The sequence below is a fragment of the Urocampus carinirostris genome, chromosome 17, assembly GCF_059441175.1.
Source record: "Urocampus carinirostris isolate Australia breed hairy pipefish chromosome 17, RoL_Ucar_1.0, whole genome shotgun sequence".
NCBI lineage: Eukaryota > Metazoa > Chordata > Actinopteri > Syngnathiformes > Syngnathidae > Urocampus > Urocampus carinirostris.
The window spans coordinates 688,813-710,111 of NC_142365.1; the positions used below are offsets into that span (position 1 = coordinate 688,813).

A 21,299-nucleotide genomic window follows, 5' to 3' on the forward strand; every position below is an offset into this window, starting at 1 on the left:
ATTTTATGAAATGTTTCTTTTTTTTGAGTACAAAACAATACAGGTTACTTATACAAGCCTTCAACATACTTATACAAACATTAAACATACAAAATATAGCACTGAAGCAACTAACGAACAAATTCAACTTACGAACGATCGTCCGGAACCTATCTCGTTTGTAAGTAGGGCAGAGTTTGCGTAGGATGGATATTAAACGATGTGTTCTCCACAAAAGCACCCACCTAGCTAGTTACGCTAATAGTATGAATCAATTGGCCCCCGCGCTTAATCCCGGCTCCCAGACGAGCAAGCTCCAAAGCTCCAACTCACGAGTCTTCATCACTCTCCTTGCGCAAGGGGACGAAGACGACAGCGGAGCTGCTGCAGACCCCCTGGTTGGTTTCTGCCTCTGATGGAAATACAAACAAAGGAATCCTAAAAGTGAGTGCCAATTTGTATTTCTTCGAGATTGCTACGCAACACCTACGCAAAAAACAAATACGACCCCCATTGGCGATAAAAGTGTGTTTGTTTTAAGTGTACGTTTAGCTCGAGGCTATTTGAACTCGTTTTCCCCTAAACAAATCTCATTTAGACTTGAAATGTACAAACATGGTGAATCGTCTGCTTAAAGTTAGAAGATTGTCATTAAGTTCTTTGTTTTTGGAATAAGATGTAGGTTAAAGTGTTACATTCGTCCCACAGCAAGATTATTTATATTATAAATATGGCGAAAACTCATATAGCCCATCTAATATTAGAATAGTCTGTTAACCATAATCAGCAATATTAAGTCAAGTCCTGTTTTTTTGTTTGGTGGCCCTTATTCGCTAAGAGTCTCAAAGGGCTGCACAAACTAAAAAAACTATAGACTATTATGACACCATGCCCTGATCTAAAACCGACATGAGGGCAAGGAAAAACTCAAAATCCTTAACGTGAGGCAAATGAAGAAACCTTGAGAAGGGACCGCACATGAGGTCCTCCCCTTCCAGGCTGACCAAGCTGCAATGAATGTCGCAATAACAATGAATACACAGATATCATCAACCGGAAATAAAGGTCATTCATTTACATAAAAAATATTCAATATGAAATATTTTAACTGACTGAAGGTTTATTTGTAATGTGATATTTTTTGATGAACGACCCCAAATTATTGTACAGCGAAATTGTATTTTTACAAAATATTACTACCATCGCATCTCCTATTGAACCGCTACCCCAGAAATCAAAACACAGGAAAACAAATTTGAAACAATTGAGAAATAGTTTTACACCATTCATCTAAGAATGACTTTTCTTATCTTAATATTTTTTATAACCTGTTTTTATGAAATAACTTAAGACAAATACCATTTTCAAAGAGAAAAATCATTTCCTCGTGTTGATGATTATTTTTTTATGTTACAACTAGAAAATATAGCTCTATTAAAATATTTTTTTATTTTAGATACACGTGTATATTCATTAAAATGATAAAAGGCTTGCACTATTTTATTAGATTCGTTATGTTTGTTATTTTTAGTGCATGACAGAAAAAAACATATTTTCCGAGCAAGTCTGGAGAGTATAACTTTTTTATCGACTCGGAAATGGAACAAAATATTCTTACTTGAGAACATTTCTTCTTATTTGATTTGTGAAACAAGAAAACAGAAACAAGGTCCGTGTCATGACGACTGATTATTTTCACCTGCGCCCGCTCGTCCTGGCTTCCTGATGGGTTCACCGTCCTTCTTAAGCTCCGTCCCTTCACTCGCCTGTTGTCAGTCCGTCAGCGAACCTCTGTTTCTACAAGACAAGCACTTTGACTCGGACTTCCGTCGGTCTCGCTTTTCGCACCCGTTTTCCAACCGCCGTTCCCGATTTCCCCGTTTGTCTCCGGCTACGACCCGTTTTCTGACCCGACCGCGTTCTGTTCTCCCGTCCCAGCTTGCGACCCGTTTTTGATCCCGACCATGTTTTGCTCTCCTGTCCTATCAACCCGTTTTTTTCCGTCTTCGACACCACGATCTCCCGCTTCGGAAGTTCCACCTGGGAGCACCGGATCGCGGGCGCCGCCCTCCCTCTTTCTATCAATAAACTTGTGGTTAACGCTACGCATTTGGGTCCTGATTCCGTTCTGGTCGTGACAGATATATCCAATGTTATTTTTTCATGATAAAAACGGGGACGGGTGAAGGATTTCCATGTAAAATTCTTCTTTTTAAGATATTGTCTTTTGAAAGGATAGATAAAGGTTGCTAGAGAAGACATAATTGGATTGGATTTGTTTTAAAAAGGAAATCCCGAGAATATGGGTTAATTACCGCTGAGGTCAATCTGGAGTATCAACAGTCACTGTCAATTGGATTAGGTAGAAAGAGAGACGATCGGTCCCCGCCGGTGTTCCGGGTCAAAGCCTTTACACCCGGGAAGTCTTAATTCAACAATCCGCCATGGGCGTAACCGGCCCGTTTTAGGGGTTGCTCGAGCACCACCAAAATCAACCCAAAAACCCCCAAAAATCATAGCGTTTTAAAAATGTTTTACTCTAATGGAGGAAAGGATGTCAGAACCAGAACAGGAGGAGGACCCAGATGCGTAACGTTTTCACACAAGCTTTTATTTTACGGAAATGGGGCAGTCAACACAAACAACAGTGATTCGGCCGTCGCTGAGCGGAAGAAGTAAGGCAGAAGTCCGACGAGATCGATACCAGATACACGAGGAGATACCGGACAGATGGGGTCGATACCGGACAGGACGGGACAAACAGGATCAATACCAGATACACAAGCTGATACCGGACCGACGGCGTCGACACCGGACAGGACAGAACAGACAGGATTGATATCAGATACAGGAGACCGGAGACAGATATCAGACAGGACGAGACAGACGGGATCGATACCAGAACCTGGAGACTGGGGTTCGATATCAAACAGGACAAGATAGACGGGGACGATACCTGATACTGGAGATTGTAGCAAGGTATCAGACAGGGAGAGACAGACGGGATCGATACTAGATACACGAGCAGATACCGGAGTGACGGGGTTGATACCAAACAGGATGGGACAGACAGAAAAATGAAATGAAAATGATCTGCATTTTTATATACAGGATTGATATCAGATACAGGAGACTCGAGACAGATATCAGACAGGACGAGACAGACGGGATCGATACCAGACACTGGAGACTGGACTCCGATATCAAACAGGACGAGATAGACGGGATCAATACCAAACACTGGAGACTGGAGTCCGGTATCAAACAGGGCAAGATAGACGGGATCGATACCGGACAGGATACTAAAGCAGGATACTGGACAGAGTCAAAACACACGTCTTGCAGGTGCAGAAGTTCGTTGACGGACTGACAAAGGGTGAGTGAGAACACTGAGCTTAAATCGGAGGGAAGCCAATTAGTCGACGAGCCGCAGCTGGCGCAACACGGGCGAGGCCAATTGGGCGCCATCGCAACCATGACAAAGGATATATTTAAGAAAAGTAAAACAAAAGTGTGTACATCGCAACGTCAGGCATACTCCACTGCCTTGAAATGGTTCAGTCCATTTGGTTCCTAGCACCGCAACGGAGTATTTTATGCAGTAGTATTTTTTGTAATATATCGATAGTATTACTGCAGTTTTCCCTTGCCCTCATGTAGGTTTTAGATCAGGGGATGGTGTATTCATATGTGCAGCCCTTTGAGACTCCTTGTGATTAAGGGCCAAACAAAAAACATGACTTGACTTGGAAGTATTTTTGTCGTATTTCTGCAGTATTACTTCCGTTTTTATTTTTTGTAGTATTTTTGCAGTTGTAGTTTTATGGTATTTCCATAGAATATTCTTCGTATGTCTGTAGTATTTTTGAAGTCTTACTATAGTAGTATATTTGTAGTATTACTGCAGTCAGATTTTTATTGTATTGCTATAGTATTTTAAAAGTATTACTGTACTTTTTTGAAGTATTTTGTAGTATTACTACAGTAGTATTTTTTGTAGAATTTCCCCCATACAATTGTTGTACTATATCTGTCATATTTTTGTAGTTTTTACTGTAGTTGAATTTTTGTAGTATTTCTGTTGTTATATTTATGTAGCAGTTTATTTTTATTATAGTAATACTGTACTGTAGTCTTATTTTTGTAGTATTTCTATAGACGTACTCGATACTGGTATCTTTGTACTGGTTTTTTAGTATTTTTAATCTTACCATTTTTTTTTGTAGTATTTCTATGTTATTATTTCTGTAATAGTATGTTTGTATTACTGTTGTTTTGTAGTATTTCTAGTGTATTTTTGTTCTTATCAGAATAAATCTGAACCTGTTGCAGACCCTTCTCGATGATAAGTCGATTTTTACAGATCTTGGACAGCAGGGGGCAGCATAACACTCGTCTCTGTTTCCTCTGCACTCAATCTACTGTCAAGTCATGTTAAGTTGATCAATGAAACTAAAAAGAATATTTCAAGCAAAGGTCTTAAATTCGCGGCCCGGGTCCGATTGCGGCATCCAGGATGATAGTTCGAGGTCCCAGCCCTAATCTGATAGTTAAAGGGACAGTGTGTATCATTTTACCAGTAGTTGTCGCTGTATTCGGTCGTGCCACCGAAAACGAGTGCTGAAAGCACAACGAAGAAGACAAAATATGGAGACTCAATGTGACCAAAACTTATCACTTTTGAAAAGAGGAGAAATAAGAAAAGGAAAAAGGCCAAAAAGAGAAAAATGCAAACAAAAGAACCAAGACAAAAAGTAAAAAAAAAATGGAAAAAAGATAAAAAAAAATCTATAAAAACACGAAAAAGAAAAAAAGTAGCGGTTTTCCCCGTTTTTGTCATTTTTGTCTTTAATCATTTCTCCTCTTTGTTTTCTTGTTTCTTTCTTTTTCCTGATTAGCCTTTTTTACTTCATTTTCCCCCACTTCTCTCTTTTTTGCCTCCTTTTCCTATTTCTTATTCTGTCTTTTTTATTTGTTTTTTTATTTCAATAAAATATTTTTTCCCTTCTTTTTGTCTTCCTTTTAGAAAAGCTGGGTACAAATCCAGTAATTAGTCGCAAAAAGTAGCCCTCATCTTGAAAATAGTTGGAGATCCCTGCACTAGACCAGTAGGCATCTAGATAACATAGGAAAAGGCATTCGAGTTTACCTCATTTTCACACTTTTTTTTAACTCCCAGTAGCACGTTGCGCTGCAGGTAAAAATATTGTGATAAGATGAAATGCATTACCTTGCTTATTGTCATTTCCAATCCTGGTAGCATAGTGGTTAGAATTCAGGCCTCTCAACACTGGGATTTCAGGTTTGATTCCCATTGCACCTAAATCAGAGCAAATAAGTACCAAAAACCTCGGTATAAGGTGCACTCTAACTTTATGCACATTTTCATGAGGCACTTTTAGTTTCTTTTCTGTGCAAACCGATACCTTGTGACCCGCGTCTGGGTACGGGTTTGCGGCTCGGTAGTTGCTGACCATGTCACAGTTGCCGTGGCGCCCAATTGGTCCCCGCTGTGTGGCGCCAGGTTCTGTCACAGTTGCCACGGCGCCCAATTGGCCCCGCCCATGGACACCAGCTGAAACGCGTTGACAGATTGCTGCCTGTCACTACTTAAACGCTGTCTTGTGAGTCATCTTTTGTCGGAGCGTCTGCGAAACTCCTGCTAAACTCTGTTGTGATACGTCAAGCCCTGTGAATCCGCGTTTTTGTCTATGTTTTTGCTCTTGTTTTGCCAAGTCCTGTGAATCTTCGTTTTTGCCTGTGTTTTGATCCTGTTTTGTTCTCGGCCCGATCAATCTACTTCCGCGACCGACGATCTCCGGATCGAGTGTGCACTCATTCCTCTTCTCCCCAAACGTTACGCGATTGGGTTCTCCTTCCTGTTGCCTGTTCTGGTTCGTGACAGACCACTGCTTTAGAGAGGACCGCATTTTGTACTTTGAACTCGCCACCTGTTATTTCCCAAAGCCACAAAAGAGCGGCGTGGCTTCACGTTTTTTACTTTCTACCTGTTGCAGAGGACATCGGAGCGAGGATGGACATCGGCGGTCTGGAGACGGTGGTGGCCAACTCGGCCTACGTGTCGGCCCGAGGAAGCGTGGACGGGGCGGCGGCGGCCACCCTCCGAGACAAGAAGATGCGAGCCAGGCTGAAACTGCCGCACATCCGAGACTGCGAGCACTTGAAAGCCTCGGTGGGCGAGACCTTCAGGGTCACGTGCGTCGACGAGCCCGTCGGAAAGCGGCTCTTCCGGCAGTTCCTGAACGCCGACGCCGTCCACAGGACGGCCGGGGAACTGTGGAAGGACATCGAAGATTTTGCGGTTTGTCAGGAAAAGGACAGAGTTCGAAAGGCGCAAAGAATGGTGGAGAAATATTACCAGTCGACCTCGAAGAACTTCTGCGGTTTCCTGGAGGAGAAGGCCGTGGTCCGCGTGAAGGAGGACTTCAAAAACGCGGGCGGCCATTTGTTTAAAGAGAGCGAGAAACAGCTCCTCAAACATCTGGAAGCCAAAGCGCTGGGCGGGTTCAAACAGAGCATGTTCTTCCTGCGCTACGTCCAGTTCAAGTGGTTGGAGGCCCAGCCCGTGGACGAGGACTGGTTCATGGACTTCAGGGTCCTGGGCAAGGGGGGGTTCGGAGAAGTCTACGCCTGTCAGGCCAAGGCCACCGGGAAAATGTACGCCAATAAAAAACTGGACAAGAAGAGACTGAAGAAGCGCAAAGGCTATGAGGTAAAGACGGACAAACTAGGCTCACTTGCTACAACTAAGATGCTTGGTACTCATTTAAAGGTGTATTATTTAGCGACTCCTAGTGGTAAAAAAACTTCATTAAAAAGCGATGTCAGGACCAGAACGGAAACAGGACCCAATTGCGTGACGTTCACCACAAGTTTTATTGAAAGAAAGAGGAAGGTCTGCGCCCACGTTACGGTGTTCGCTGGGCGCGGGAAGCAAGTCGCTCTCGTACTCGGATTGTGATCCGAACACGCTAGTGGATCTTCCGTAGCGAGCGATGGCAGTGTCAGGGACGGAAAAAACGGGTCGGTAGCCGGGATTGGGAGATCACAGCGCGGTCGGGGCTGACCCCGAATGATGAGTCGTAAGCCAGAACGGGAGAACAGACGTGGTCAGGAGCAAAACAGGTCGTAGCCGGAGACAGACGGGAGCAAAAAACGGGACAGGTAGAGGTCAGGGTCGTAAATGGCTTGTGTACATTGAGGTTCGCAGATGGACTGACAACGGGGGACAGACAGGACTGGGTTCAAATAGTGACCGGGAGCCAATCAGAACCCGCGGCGGTTGGCGCCAAATGAGCGGGCCCAACTGAGTCACTGAGTACTCATGACAAGCGACATTGATAAAAATCAACCTGGTTACTGCAGGTTACTGCAATAAAATTGTAAAATAAAAGATATAGAATACAAAAATACCCAATATAAGGTTTTGCTATGGAGTATTTAAATAATGCTACGGAAAGGAAATAGGGTAATATGCAAATGTGGGGACTTTTATTCCCCCGGATGGAGTTGAAGAGCCTCATGGCATGAGGAAGAAATGATCTCCTCAGTCTGTCCGTGGAACAAGACTGACAACAGTCTGTCACTGAAAATAGCTTCAAAGTAGAAAAATGACTTCAAACCAGCAAATTCTTCCGCAAATGTACAACAACCAAGTATTTCAAAAGACATTGTCTTGACCAAATGCTGTACTCGTAAAAATCCCGTTTCTATTGTTTTTTTTTCAGGGTGCAATCGTGGAGAAGCGCATCCTTGCCAAAGTCCACAGTCGCTTCATCGTGTCCCTGGCCTACGCCTTCCAGACCAAGACCGACCTCTGCTTAGTGATGACCATCATGAACGGTGGGGATCTCAGGTGCTTTATACGAACGCCGAACACAAATTTACACAAAGAGAGGGAACGCCAAAAACCGTGCATCCACCATCCCGTTGAGTCGACAAACCCTTACCTTATAGTCCTAAAACCTAACTCTAACCCAGGAACATGGAACTGTCATGATTACCGATGTGACTTAGCTCCTTTGGCGCCAACTGCCGCGGGTTCTAATTGGCTCCCGATCAGTATTTGTACCCAGTCCAGTCTGTCCCCTTCTGTCAGTCCGTCTGCAAACCTCAGCGAATACCAGGCAAGCCTTTTTCGACCCTGACTAACACCTGTCCCGTTTTTTTTTGCTCCCGTCTGTCTGCGGCGTCAACCCATTTTGATCCTCCCATCCCAGCTTTCGACCACTTTTCTTCCCTGACCACGTCTTCTCTCCTATTCCAGCTTATGACTCGCTTCAGACCCCAACCACGTATTTGCTCTCCTGTCCCGGCTACTGACCCGTTTTTCCGTCTTCGACACCGCTGAGGTGCGCGCCAAATCCGAATCCTTGGTCTCACTATCGCCCTCTGCCATGAGGCCGGGGAATTGCGCTGCCTCACTCTGCATCTGCAGACGCTTACACAGTAATGCATACTGATTGTATTAATATTATTGATAATAAAGGAATCCCAAAATTGTGAAACTGAATGAAAAAGAACATGAACACTGAATAAATATCACCATTTAAGACGGGGGTCAGGAACCTTTTTGACCCGAACAGCCATTAAAGCAAAACTATTGAGATGTTTTCCTTAAGAGAGCCACACTGTATATTTGAAAACCCAAATAAGCAAAACCGCCAAACCGGCTCCCCAGAACAAGCACATTTTTAAACACGTTTTATTTCACTGTGTGTGTCGAGACCAGAACGGAGACAGGACCCACTTGCGTTGTGTTTCTCACAAGTTTTTATTGGAAGGAAGAGAAAAGACTGCACCCACGATCCAGTGTTCGCTGGACGGGGGAAGCAAGTTGCTCTAGTACTCATGTTGGTCTCCGGCCGCGGAAGTGGATCGCAGGACGGAAAAAGCGGGTCGATAGTTGGGACAGGAGAGCAAAAACGTAGTCAGGGTTGGGAGCGAGTCGTTAGCCAGAATAGGAGAGAAGACGTAGTCGGGAACAAAAAAAGGTCGAAAGCCGGGTAGAGCAGACGTGGTCGGGATTACAAACGGGACAATAGTCGGGACAGGAGAGCAGACGTAGTTGGGGACAAAAAGAGGTCGAAAGCCAGGACGGTAGACCCGACGTGGTCGGGATCAAAAACGGGACAATAGTCAAGACGGGAGAGGAGACATGGTCGGGATCAAAACAGGTCGTAGCCGGAGACAAAAACGGGACAGGTGGGGGTCAGTGTTGAAAAAAAGGCTTGCCTTGTAAAAACAGAGGTTCGTAGACGGAATGATAACAGGTGACAGATAGAACTGGGTTCAAATACTGATCGGGAGCCAATCAGAACCCGCGGGAGTTGGTGCCAAATGAGCGGGCACAGCTAAGTCACATCAGTAATCACGACAAGTGCAAGTTCTATTCTATCAAGGAGCCATACGCACTCACGGACACAGCCGTATATGGTTCCTGACCTTGGATTTAACATATTATTCATTTGATTTTTGTATGATGACAGGTGAGGCGCAGACTCACCTGCCTCCCTCTAACCCCGATAAGCCAGGAGGATGTACAATTTACACGTTTATTGAGCTGCTCAGCAAAAGCCGATGTCTGTTAATTACTTCAAGTATAGATTAACCTTAAAGCTAATACACACACTAGGCCGTCGGGTGCGTCACACTTGAAGTCAGGAACAGGATCAGGACCCACACCGTCTGGCATTAAGAGGCTAAAGAGGTCTCGGTACTTGTCCGCACTCAAATCGGGATTATATACCGCGCCTCAGGTTTCACATGTACAACGTGGATGAAAAAAATCCCGGTTTCGACCAGAAGAGGGCTTCCTTCTACACGGCGCAGATCATCTGTGGGCTGGAACACCTTCACCAGCACAGGATCATCTACAGGGACCTCAAGCCCGAGAACGTGCTGCTCGACGATGCAGGTTGGATCTTAAAAAAAAATCAGCGTGTCATAAACCGGAACCGGATCAGGACCCAATCAGGCCACTGACCCTGTTTTCATCGCTCAGGACACGTTCGCTTGTCAGACCTGGGCCTTGCGGTAGAACTCCCGCCCGGGCGAGACACAACTAGCGGTTACGCGGGGACTCCGGGTAAGTTCCAAAAGTCAAGTCGGAGAAAGCTTTTCTCCGACTTTCTCTCGATGGGCTTCTCTAGGTTTTATGGCTCCAGAACTGCTCCAGAAGAAGCAGTACGACTACTCGGTGGATTATTTCACCTTGGGAGTGACTCTGTTTGAGATGATCGCAGCCAAAGGCCCTTTCAGAATAAGAGGAGAGAAGGTAGAGGGCAAAAACAGATTCAATTCCGTCACAAATAAGTCGTAATATTTGACGCCCGTGCCGCCTTTCAGGTGGAGAACGACGAGGTGGCTCGCCGAATCCTAGAGGAGCCGGTTCCGTACACCCCCGACTTCAGTCAAGAGTGCAAAGGAATTTGCGAGGGGCTGTTGGAAAAGGATCCTGGGAAACGGCTCGGGTTCAAGGATAACGAGTGTGCCGAGCTCAAGCGCCAAACCTTCTTCAGAGACATCAATTGGGGACGTCTCGAGGCTGGTCAGTTCCTCTAGAAATCCAACCAAGCGGCCGGTTCTATTTCTGTATTTAACACTACATTGGGCGCACCTCACTATAGGGCCTTACAACAACAAAGACATACAAACAAGTGTATAAAGAAAATTGCTTTAAATGACATTTGTTTGGTTCAGAATCTAATTCGGTGGTTACCGATTCATCCAGCAGGGGGTGCTCACCTTTTGCCTTGGGGGACGATTGCAGTTGATGATAATTTGAGGCCCCGCCTTAACATGAAAGTTAAAAGGGACAGTGTTTATTCTAAAGCACCTCCTAGTGGTGGAAAAAAATCATTCATTCAGTCAGGATTAGTATTTGGGTCAATTTGACACAGAACAACACATTCATAATTCTAAAAGAGGCATCAAGTTTTCCTTTTTTTATTATCATTATTTTTTTAATTATTTTCTTCTATTGTCCCCCCCTAGCTTTTTACTTATTTTTTCCTGCTTTTTTTCTTATTTTGTTCTCTATTTCCTTTTTTAGTTGTTTTTCTTCTTTTGTTTCCTTTTTCCTAACTGTTTAATTATTTTTCTCATGCTTTTTCTTCTTTTTTTCCTTTTCTGTCTTTTTCCTAGCTTTTTACTTCCTTTATTATTTTTTTCTTTTTAACTCTCCCCTTTTGCATCTTTTTCCTGGCCTTTTTTGTTTCATGCTTTTTCCTCTATTTCTCCTGTTTTCTCTTTTTCCTTTTATTCTTTTGTTCAATTTCCCTAGCTTTTTTTTTTGCTTTTATACTTTTTCATTTTTTTCTAGTTATCCTTTATGATTTGATTATTATTATTTTTCATTTTTCAGACTGCCCTCACCACTACATCCACTTTTCTTTAGGTGGGCAGAGCATGTCCATGGGTGGGCACTGCCCAGGCTTGCCTTGCGCGATCGCTCATTGTTATTCCAAGAGACCCTCAAAGACTCTGCGCTTAAATAGGATGGGACGTATTCCGAGGGATTGACGGGGGTCTTCTTTTGCCGAAGGTATGCTGCCTCCGCCGTTCGTCCCCGACCCCAGGACGGTCTACGCCAAAGACATCGAGGACGTGGGCGCCTTCAGCAGCATCAAAGGCGTGGTCATGGATAATAAAGACACGGAGTTCTTTGACGACTTCGCCTCGGGGAACGTCCCCGTCCCCTGGCAGGAGGAGATGATCGAGACGGGCGTGTTTGGAGAGTTAAACATCTGGGCGGAGGACGGAAAAGTGCCCAAGGACCTGGACCCCAACTACGTAGAAGCCAAAGGTGGAGGCTGTCGGATTCTCTAAAGTCTTGCTTAAATGAAACCCCGAAATTGACGAAAAAATCCAAAATATTCCCATTTCCTTACTGTGTTATCCGCCAAGGTTTTATTTTGAAAATCAATTCAGATAGAATGAAAATGATTCATAATGTGATTTTAAAGGGACACTGTGTAACGAGGGGCATCACGGCGACGCAGCTGTTAGCGCTAAGCGGCACAGTTCTGAGGTCATGGGTTCAAATCCAGCTACCAGACTTCCTGTGCGGGGTTTGTATGTTCTCCCCGTGCCTAGGTGGGTTTCCTCCGGGCACTCTGGTTTCCTCCCACATTCCAAAGACATGCATTTCAGGTGAATTGGCCGGTCCAAATTGTCCCTAGGTGTGAATGAGCGAGTGAGTTGTCTGTCCCTGTGTGCCCCTCGAATTTAGGGTGTCCCCTGCCCACTGCCCGAAGAAAGCTGGGATGGGCTCCAGCACCCCCGCGACCCTACTGAGGATAAGCGGTGCAGATAATGGATGGACTGTATAACGACAAAACGATAGCCAAACCTAATGCAGGACTGGGACATTTTACTCCATTAGCATCAAATTAAATTATTTTGAACATTTAATATCTCTCTCTCTCTCTCTCTCTCTCTCTGTATTATATTAATGAAATATTGTTTAAAATGTATTTTAACGAGTATAAACTTTCATTTTTGTATTTGAGTGTCATAAAGACACGGAGTTCTTTGACGACTTAGTGTGTACTGTATTAGTCTTGTAGGTACATATGTTGAAAAAAATGGAATGTATATGATGTGTTTTCTGGAACCATAGCTAGAAGCACTACAAATAAAATCTTCATTTCAATAAACTGCTTTAAAACAGTCAAATCATAAAATACATAGAAGAAACCTGTGGAAACAGTGATTCCCTCATACTTCTTGGCTTGTGCCATCTTGAGAGCTCGCAAACAAACACTCAGCCGAGACACTCCATATCCATTTTGTCTCTGGGCTTCAAACTACTCGAAAATCTCCCACTCAAGTTCTGGGTACTGTCCAAAACATTCTTTTTTCATCAGGCATGGTGTATTAAAAATATTTCAACAAATAAAAAGACAGAATTCAGCACACCATAAATTCTGTGCTCAGGTTTTCCCCAATGATTTTTCGTTGGTTTGTTGTTATTGTGTAAGCAGCGCCTCCCCTCCCCACACACTGCCTACCATTTGCTGCTGGTGACACACGACCAAAAGTGTCGCTATAAGATGACCCCATAATTTGAGTGTATTATTTTAAAGTTGTAAATTCAGCTTGGATACAAGTATATACGGTAGTGAGAATATCTCCATGAGAACAAAATCAGAGTCCTCCTACTCTGTGCTTGAGATGGTGCCGCCATGACCTTGTTCATTTGAACTTTGTGGGTATATAGAAACATGCCCGCCCTTTGGTAAATATCGGATCTGAAGCGAGAATGATGCGGGAGCATTCTGGAATCGTATAAAACTGTTAATCAGGGGTCAGGAACCTATATATTTTCATGAGTGCATATGACTCGAGTCATGTACGGTCCAGTATATAAAGATTATACTCCCCACTGGTTTACAGTCAAGGTATCACACCACCATACCCCGTTTTGGCTGTACAACACTATAGAACCCTTCATATGGAAGCTCATTAAATAATCTATGTTCGCTGTTGAGACACTTTATGATAAAAACCCACAGAACAAACTATAATTACCAACAACTGCTAGTCAAGTACACCGAACAATTGGATTGGGTGACAGTAGGGGTGGCCAGAGTTATGTACACACAGCACGCAATTCTCTCCCACACATGCTCCCTCTGCGCTGAAGGGAATTGGACAGATGCCTCGGTTTTTGGGGTTAATGGGGACCAGCACCATCGCCAAAAAGTGAAAATCCGCAAAGGAGTGTCGCACCTTTTTTAAAAAAAAAAAAGTGTATTATTTTAAATTGAACGATCAATCGGCTTAAATTTTGGCTGCCTGAATCGTTTCTCAACTGTGCGAGAAGCACCAATTGGTTTTTTTTTGTTTTTAATGAAATCTTTATTTTTTAATTACTTTTTTCCCCGTGAAAAAGTGAACCAGCGATAACCGAAGCGCCCAGTAACGAAGGGCTTCTGTACATTCATCAACTTTTTGTTTGCAGTGTTTACCGACATTTTTACAAAAGGACTCTGCTTGCACCTTTTTTGAAACCATTATTTATGAAAAAAAACTGAAGGTCGAAATGAGCCTCAATGATCTTAAGTATTTGTGATAGGGGGACATGTTTATGAAATGAAATGATCTGCAATTATATAGCGCTTTTCAAGTCGATGACTTCCCAAAGCGCTTTACAATGTGCTCCACATTTTCCAATAGCGGCCTTGCAGCCATGTAACCTGCTTATTGGGGGCATTAGGGGTTCAGTGTCTTACCCAAGGACACTTCGACATGCAACATGGACGAGCCGGGATTCGAACTGGGATCCCCACCCCGGATATCTTTAAAGTGTTAATATAGGACACAGGCTCTGGTATTCTTATATTTTCATAAATGATATCAAATCATCAAACGTCACACAGTGAAATAAAATGTGCCTAAAAATTTGCTTTTGTCTAGAGAGCGGGTTTAGCGTTTTTTCTGAAATTTGTCTTAAAATATGTGGTGATTGATTGATTTTCAAATATCACTTTCAGACAAGCGCATAGAAAGCAACTACTCATGCTGATGAATGAGACTGCAGATGGGAGTAGTGACCTCACCGAAACTCTTGTTCCATACGCAAATAATGAGTGTTCCAAAGTGTACGCGCTATTTAAATACAAGCTGCCTCAAACGAGCCCTTTGCATACTTGTCAAACACATGACTAAAGATTTTTTTTTTTTCAGTTCGAGAGGATTGTGCAAAAGACAGTTTAACAACTTGAAATACTTGATAAATAGGTCTTGGAAAACTATGCCTTGAATCTATTCTCAACCCAATAGCATAGCAACACAGCAAGGTGTTGGAATGGCCGAGTCGAAGCCCAGACCTCAATCCAATTGAGAATCTGTGGAAGAAACTGTTAACTGCTGTTCACAAACGCTTTCCATCAAACCTCACTGTTTTGCAAGGAAGATGGGGCCAAAATATCAGTTTCTCCATGTGCAAATCTGATGGAGACATACCCCAAGGGACTTGCAGCTGTCATCGCAGCAAAAGGTAGCGCTACAAAGTATGAACTCAATGGGGTTAAATCATCAAGTTGAAAATATCCCAAAAAGTGTCTTCCGCTTCATGATTGTGTCCCACGTATTGTTGATGCTTCACAAAAAATGACAGTCTCATATCTTTATGTTTGAAGTCTGAAATATGAAGGTCACCAAGTTCAAAGGGGCCAAATAGTTTCTGAAAGAATACTATAAAAAGGTCTGTTTTTGCTAGTCTCCGGTATCGAGCCTGCTTGTCTCGTCCTGTCCGATATCTGACATCAGTCTCCAGTATCAATCCCGTCTGTCTTGCCCTGTTCGATATCTGACTCCAGTCTCTAGTATCCGGTATTGATCCCGTCTGTCTCGTTCTGTCTGATATCTGACTCCAGTCTCTGGTATTGATACTGTCTGGTATCGATCCCGTCTGTCCGGTATCTGATATCGATCCTGTCTGTCTTGTGCTGTCTGATATCTGACTCCAGTCCCTAATATCCAGTATCGAACCCGTCTGTCTCGTCCTGTCTGATATCTGAATCCAGTATCTGGTATCGATCCCATCTGTCTCGTCCTGTCTGATATCTTGCTACAGTCTCCGGTATCGATCTCGCCTGTCTCTTCCTGTCCGATATGTTGTGGCAGTCTCCAGTATCGATCCCGTCCTGTCCGATATCTGATTCCAGTCTCTAGTATCCGGTATCGATCCAGTCCGTCTCGTCCTGTCTGATATCTGACTGCAGTCTCTGGTATCGATCCTGTCTGTCCGGTCCTGTCCGGTATCAACCCCGTCTGTCTGGTATCTGCTCGGGTTTCTGGTATCGATCTCGTCGGCCTCTGGCTTCCTGTCGTTCCACGCCTGACTTCTGTCTTACTTCTTCCGCCCAGCGATCGCCGAATCATTGGCGTTTGTGTTCACGCGCATGACTGCCCCATTCCCGTGAAATAAAGCTTGTGTGAAAACGTTACGCATCTGGGTCCTCCTTCTGTTCTGGTTCTGACATACATGATTTATCAAACTTCTGGGTTGACTTCCCCTTTAAAATTCAAGAGATTTGCTGAGTTCTCAGAAAAGAAATTTGAAAAAAGTTTTGAATGCTAAAATGACAAACAAGTCGTTGAGTGATTGAAACGGCTTCAGTGATTGGCTGCTCCTCCGAAATATGTTTTAAGGCCACTCCCCCTTTAAGCAAGGGAGGTCAACGCGGACACGAGGAAATAAAATATTAACCGTAAACAGAATATCAATATTGGAAGTATATGACAGAACTTTGAACTTGCCTTCTGATGACGTTGACAACGGTAGAAAATTGACTTTTGATAAGATACACACTAATACAATAAAAAAGTCTTTTCTTTTTGTAATCGGTAGAAAACACTGCCGTGATGCTCGGACGCCGACTCCGTACAGCGCCTTGCCGAAGCTTTTGGCGTATTACCAGATTTCAGGCTTCGAGCTTATTGCCATTCTAACGCCTTGATATTGTTAGTTTTAAACCATTCCGTTGAATATTTCGCTTTATGTTTAGAATTGTTCTTTTGCAGACTCTTACAGATTTCCTGCCAGATTTGCCCTCATCAATCATTCCATCTTTTCTAACGATCTTCACTGTCCCTGCTGCTGAATAGCAACCCCAGAGCGTGATACTGCCATCACCATGTTTAACAGTGGGGATGGTGTTTTCAAGGTGATGTGCAGTGTTACTCTAACGCCAAACGTAACACTTTGCATTCAGCCCAAAAATGGTATTTGGATCTCCCATGCGACTTCTTGCAAATGCCAAACAGACCTTTTTATAGTATTCTTTCAGAAACAGCTTTCACCTTGCCACTCTTCCATAAAGAGCAGTTTTATGCACAGTTTTCTTATGCACACATTGTCTGGTCATCCAATGTGATCTTGGGCCTCTTGGTTACTTCTCTCATGAGTTTTCTCCTTGATTGGGCTGAAAGTTTAGAGGGACGGCCAGGTCTTGGTAAGATTTTTTTGCTCCCTCCATTTTGATATCATAGCTCGCACAATGCCCCGCGAGATGTGCAGATGTTGCAAAATCTTCTCAATCCCATTCCTGTGTTGTAATTTTCCACAACTTTATCACAGACCTGCTAGGTGTGTCTTTTTGGTCTTCATAATCCTGTCTGTTCTACAGTGTGTCCTTTCCCAGACCTCAGTCCATCACAGAGCAGATGCGTTTAGACCGAGACCTAACGACACACAGGGGCACACTGCTTGTCATTGTTAGTCATTTAGATCGACATTGGATCATTCAGAAGTACTCAGGGAACTTCTGGAGTCAGTTGGCTGTGCTTTTCAGTTTTTTTTCTTGTAAATACAATATAAAATATTGATATTCCACTTCTCGATTGAGTGTCTCATGTTGTTGATTCTTAGAAAATAGTTTCAAGTTTTTTAGTTATAAGTTTGATGTCACGGTTGCCATGGCGCCCGATTGGCCCCGCCCATGTGGCAGCAGCTGCGGCTTGTTGACAGACTGGCTTTCCGTCTATTTAAGCTCAGTGCGCTCTCTCTTACTTTGTCAGTCTGGTCAACGAACTTATGCCCCGCAAGTCGTGGGTTCTGACTCGGTCCTGCTTTCATATTGGTATTTCCTGTCTGATATTCTTCCCGTTTGTTTTTGTCCTCCGGTCAATTTTTGTCCCGTTTATTATTCTCTCCAGTTTTCGTTCCCGTCTTGTTTGTCCTGTTTATTTTCAATATCCTGTTTCATTATCTATCCTGTCTGTCTGTCCCGTCCTGTCCGATATCGACCCCATCCGTCCGATATCGACTCGGGCGATTGGAATCGATCTCGTCGGCCTCTGGCTTCCTATCATTTCACGCCAGACTGCTGCCTAATGTGCCTGACTCCCCATTTCCCGTAAAATAAAAGGCTTGTGTGTGAACGTCACGCGTTTGGGTCCTGATCCTTTTCTGGTTCATGACATTTGAAGCCTGAAACGTAGCAATATGTCAAAGGGTTTTTAGGGGCCCAATACTTTTGCTAGGCACTATATAACGTGTTTTGGTACAATTGATATTTTCTCTCTCGCCTTAAAAAAATTAAATGTAAAATGATTCATGTTTTGTAAATAATAATGTACTTTCAGCCGATTTCCCTGAAAAATTCCTATAATACAGTGGAAAAGAACACCATAGTCAAATCTATATGCGCCAGTAGAACCCAAAACAATTATTTACCTTGTCAACAATTTCAAGGAATCTTTTGTGTTTCCCCGTTAATGCTTAACCTATGTTAAAATAGAGCTTCGATAAATCACACTTAACAAGAGCAGCTCATTAGCCAGGTTTCACTGTATGCTCAGCCATTTTTGCCAGTCCCCGTACATTTTGCACTATTTGCTTTTCAAACTTGAGATACGCTCTCAGAAATCCCAAGCTACCAATTGCGGGATCACCTTCCTGACGATATTTCGAATACATTTCGCCGAAAAATGAAATGACTTTTTGCTGCCATTGAAACACAGCGGTGCGGAAACTAGGGCTCGTGGGCCGCGTGCGGCCCGTCGGGCTTTTTCGTGCAAAACCAAAATGGTCAAATAAAAATGGCAATAGATAGTTTAATGAATATAGTAGTACTCGTGAAAATATGTTATTGTTGGTGCCGACGTTGTCCCTTTGAGTGTCTACAACGAAAACACTACTACAAATGTACCTTAAGAATACTACAAAATGACTACTAAAAAGCTAAATATCCAATTTAGGGACCTAATACATTATTTTGATTTCATTCTAAAAAGAAAACTAATACTATAGAAATACTACAAAAAAGTAGAACTATAATACAAAGATACTACTACAGAAATATTACATCAGAAAATACTACAAAAATACCACTACTGTAATGCTATTTTACAAAAATTGAATTACAAAATCACAAGTAGACCGGCATTTTCCGAGCGCAGACTCCGTGCAGGAACATAGGGGGAAATCAAATCGGAGAGATAAGAGGGTGCAAGCCCATGCAAACATTTATATGTTAATAAGAGAACCTTAAAGTCACATCTTAAGTGGACTGGGAGCCAGTGCAAGTTGGCCAATACAGGTGTAATATGCTCAAACTTTTTAGTCTTAGTCAAAAGTCTAGCTGCCGCATTCTGAACCAGCTGCAAACTTTTAATGCTAGACATCGGGAGACCAGAAAGCAATACATTACAGTAATCAAGCCGAGAAGTAATAAACGCATGAATTAAAATCTCTGCATCTGATTGGGACAGCATCGAACGAATCTTCGCAATATTACGGAGGTGGTAGAAAGCTATTCTAGTAATATTTTTCACGTGTAACTGAAACGACAGATTAGGATCAAATATAACACCTAGATTTTTGACCGAGTCACTATGGGTGATATTACATTTGTCTAGGTTCAGGGTAATGTTTGAAAACAAATGACGACAGTGAGCTGGACCAATAATCAACATTTCAGTTTTTTTCTGGGTTAAGGCGTAAAAAATTACTACAACAATGATACAGAAATACTAAAAACTTTAGACTGCAGAAATACTCCACGAATACTCCAAAAAAAGCACATCATTACTCCAATAAATTACAGAAATTACAACTGCAGAAATAGTACAAAAATACTTCATCAATACAACTCGAGTAATACTACAGATATACTACAAAGATGTGACCATTAGAAATATTCCCAAAACACTACAGCAGAAATACTACAAAAACTTATTGCAAGAATAAAACTACAGTAATACTAAAAAATAATCTGATTGCTGAAATATTAAAAAAATACGGATATACTACAAAAATCTGACAGCAAAAGTCCCGCCCCCCCAAAAAACACTGAAAAAACACATGACCGTGCTATTGGTACCGGTAATACCACAAAACTAAATATCCAATTTAGTGCTTAAAACGGAGACCTAACATATTATTTTACCTAATTGTGAGCCTTTCATAACTAATTTGAGGAAATTTATTTCTATTTAAAAACAGTAAAAGAAATATAGCATGTTTTCTTCATAAGAGAAAAAAAGTCTTTAGAAATGTCACCTTGGGCATTTTTTTTTGGGGGGGGGGGCTAAAAATAATGGTAATATGTACTGTAGCTTTTATTTTCAGTTACAGGAAGTTCCTCGCATTACTATTTACCACTGGGAAATGCTACCTTCATTTTCTGTACAGCCCATAATAAATATCCATAATTTATACATAATATACCGTTTCATAGGACAATGCTGTACAAACTAATGGGCGCCGCCGTTAATAATGAGGGAAGAAGAAATGCAACGGCGAAGCCAGCAGAGAGCGGTGGCGTTACATATTTAAGCAGACTTCTTGAGAAACATGGCAACTATTTCAAGCATTCACAAGCACTTCTAGCTAAATTTAAGCTCTTTCCAATCCTTAAAAAACATCACCTTAGAATCCTTTTAAAGGATTTCCTAGCACACATAGGAACCCTGGACGTAACATGAAATGATCCTATACATTAGGGGTCTCAAACTCGCGGGTAGTGGGCGAATTGCAGCCCGCAGGGTGATAGTTTGAGGCTCCAGATTTAATATGAGAGTCTAAAGGGAAAGTGTGTATTGTTTAGAGCCTCGTTGGAAAAATATACCGGTAATTCATTTAAAAAACAAATATTGATGTAAGAATAAGAAACAATAGATGAACTTTGAAATAAACGTCAATGTTTCAGAATTCTCATAGGTAGGGAACATTGCAGGGCAGATTTGGTCAACTCAAAATGTGTGAGGGTCAGCTATTCAGCCTTTAAGAAATGTTGCTTCTTGATATCATATTCTTTGAAAGCAGACACAGTCTCTCGGTATTTTCATCTGTCCTGGAAGAGGCAGCCCTCACAGTCTACTTTCCTTTTTTTTTTTTTTTTTTTTTTTTTTTAAACAGTCGCCATGTCGGAAATAGGGATGGCCAAAATTCTCACAGAAACCCAAGGGAAAGTTGGCCAAAGAGCAACTGCCATAATCAGGTGAAACGGTGATATTTAATTTCGGGGACAAATGTATTTTACACTTTGGCCAATATTACTTGCGGGCCAGATATTATTGATTTTATGACAGAGGCCAAAATTTGATCACGGGTCGTAACTGTGCCCACTCGTTCGTCTGTAACGAACAAGATGGAGCTGGCATCATTGTCGGCCATCTTGCTGCTACAGGTACCCCCCAAAAGCCAAAACAATGTTTTGGGGTTCCTTTTTTTTTACTAGGTTTATTTCTTCATTTTTTTCATCCTTTTCTTTTTCTTCTTTCTTTGTCTTTTTTTCTGTTTTCCCTTTTTTCTTTCTTTTTTATTGTTTCCCTTTTCCTCTTTT

At 42.5% G+C, this 21,299-nt stretch overlaps 1 protein-coding gene across 1 annotated transcript; it reads left to right on the forward strand.

Annotated features, from left to right (window-relative positions):
- The first annotated feature begins 317 nt into the window (after window positions 1–317).
- On the forward strand, window positions 318–12,562 carry grk1b (G protein-coupled receptor kinase 1 b). The gene is made up of 8 exons (XM_088320808.1): window positions 318–423; window positions 5,997–6,712; window positions 7,728–7,855; window positions 9,759–9,916; window positions 10,004–10,087; window positions 10,152–10,276; window positions 10,348–10,549; window positions 11,546–12,562. The coding sequence occupies exons 2-8, from the start codon at window positions 6,014–6,016 to the stop codon at window positions 11,827–11,829; spliced, it is 1,680 nt and encodes a 559-aa protein (XP_088176934.1). The 5' UTR covers window positions 318–423; window positions 5,997–6,013; the 3' UTR covers window positions 11,830–12,562.
- The last annotated feature ends 8,737 nt before the right edge of the window (window positions 12,563–21,299 follow it).

Excerpts from the sequence above, each read along its gene's own strand:
- grk1b (XM_088320808.1), top strand. The coding sequence starts at position 6,014 with ATGGACATCGGCGGTCTGGAGACGGTGGTGGCCAACTCGGCCTACGTG. Across the intron at positions 10,088-10,151 it reads CGGTTACGCGGGGACTCCGG|GTTTTATGGCTCCAGAACTG; the intron begins GTAAGTTCCAAA and ends GGGCTTCTCTAG. Across the intron at positions 10,277-10,347 it reads TCAGAATAAGAGGAGAGAAG|GTGGAGAACGACGAGGTGGC; the intron begins GTAGAGGGCAAA and ends GCCGCCTTTCAG.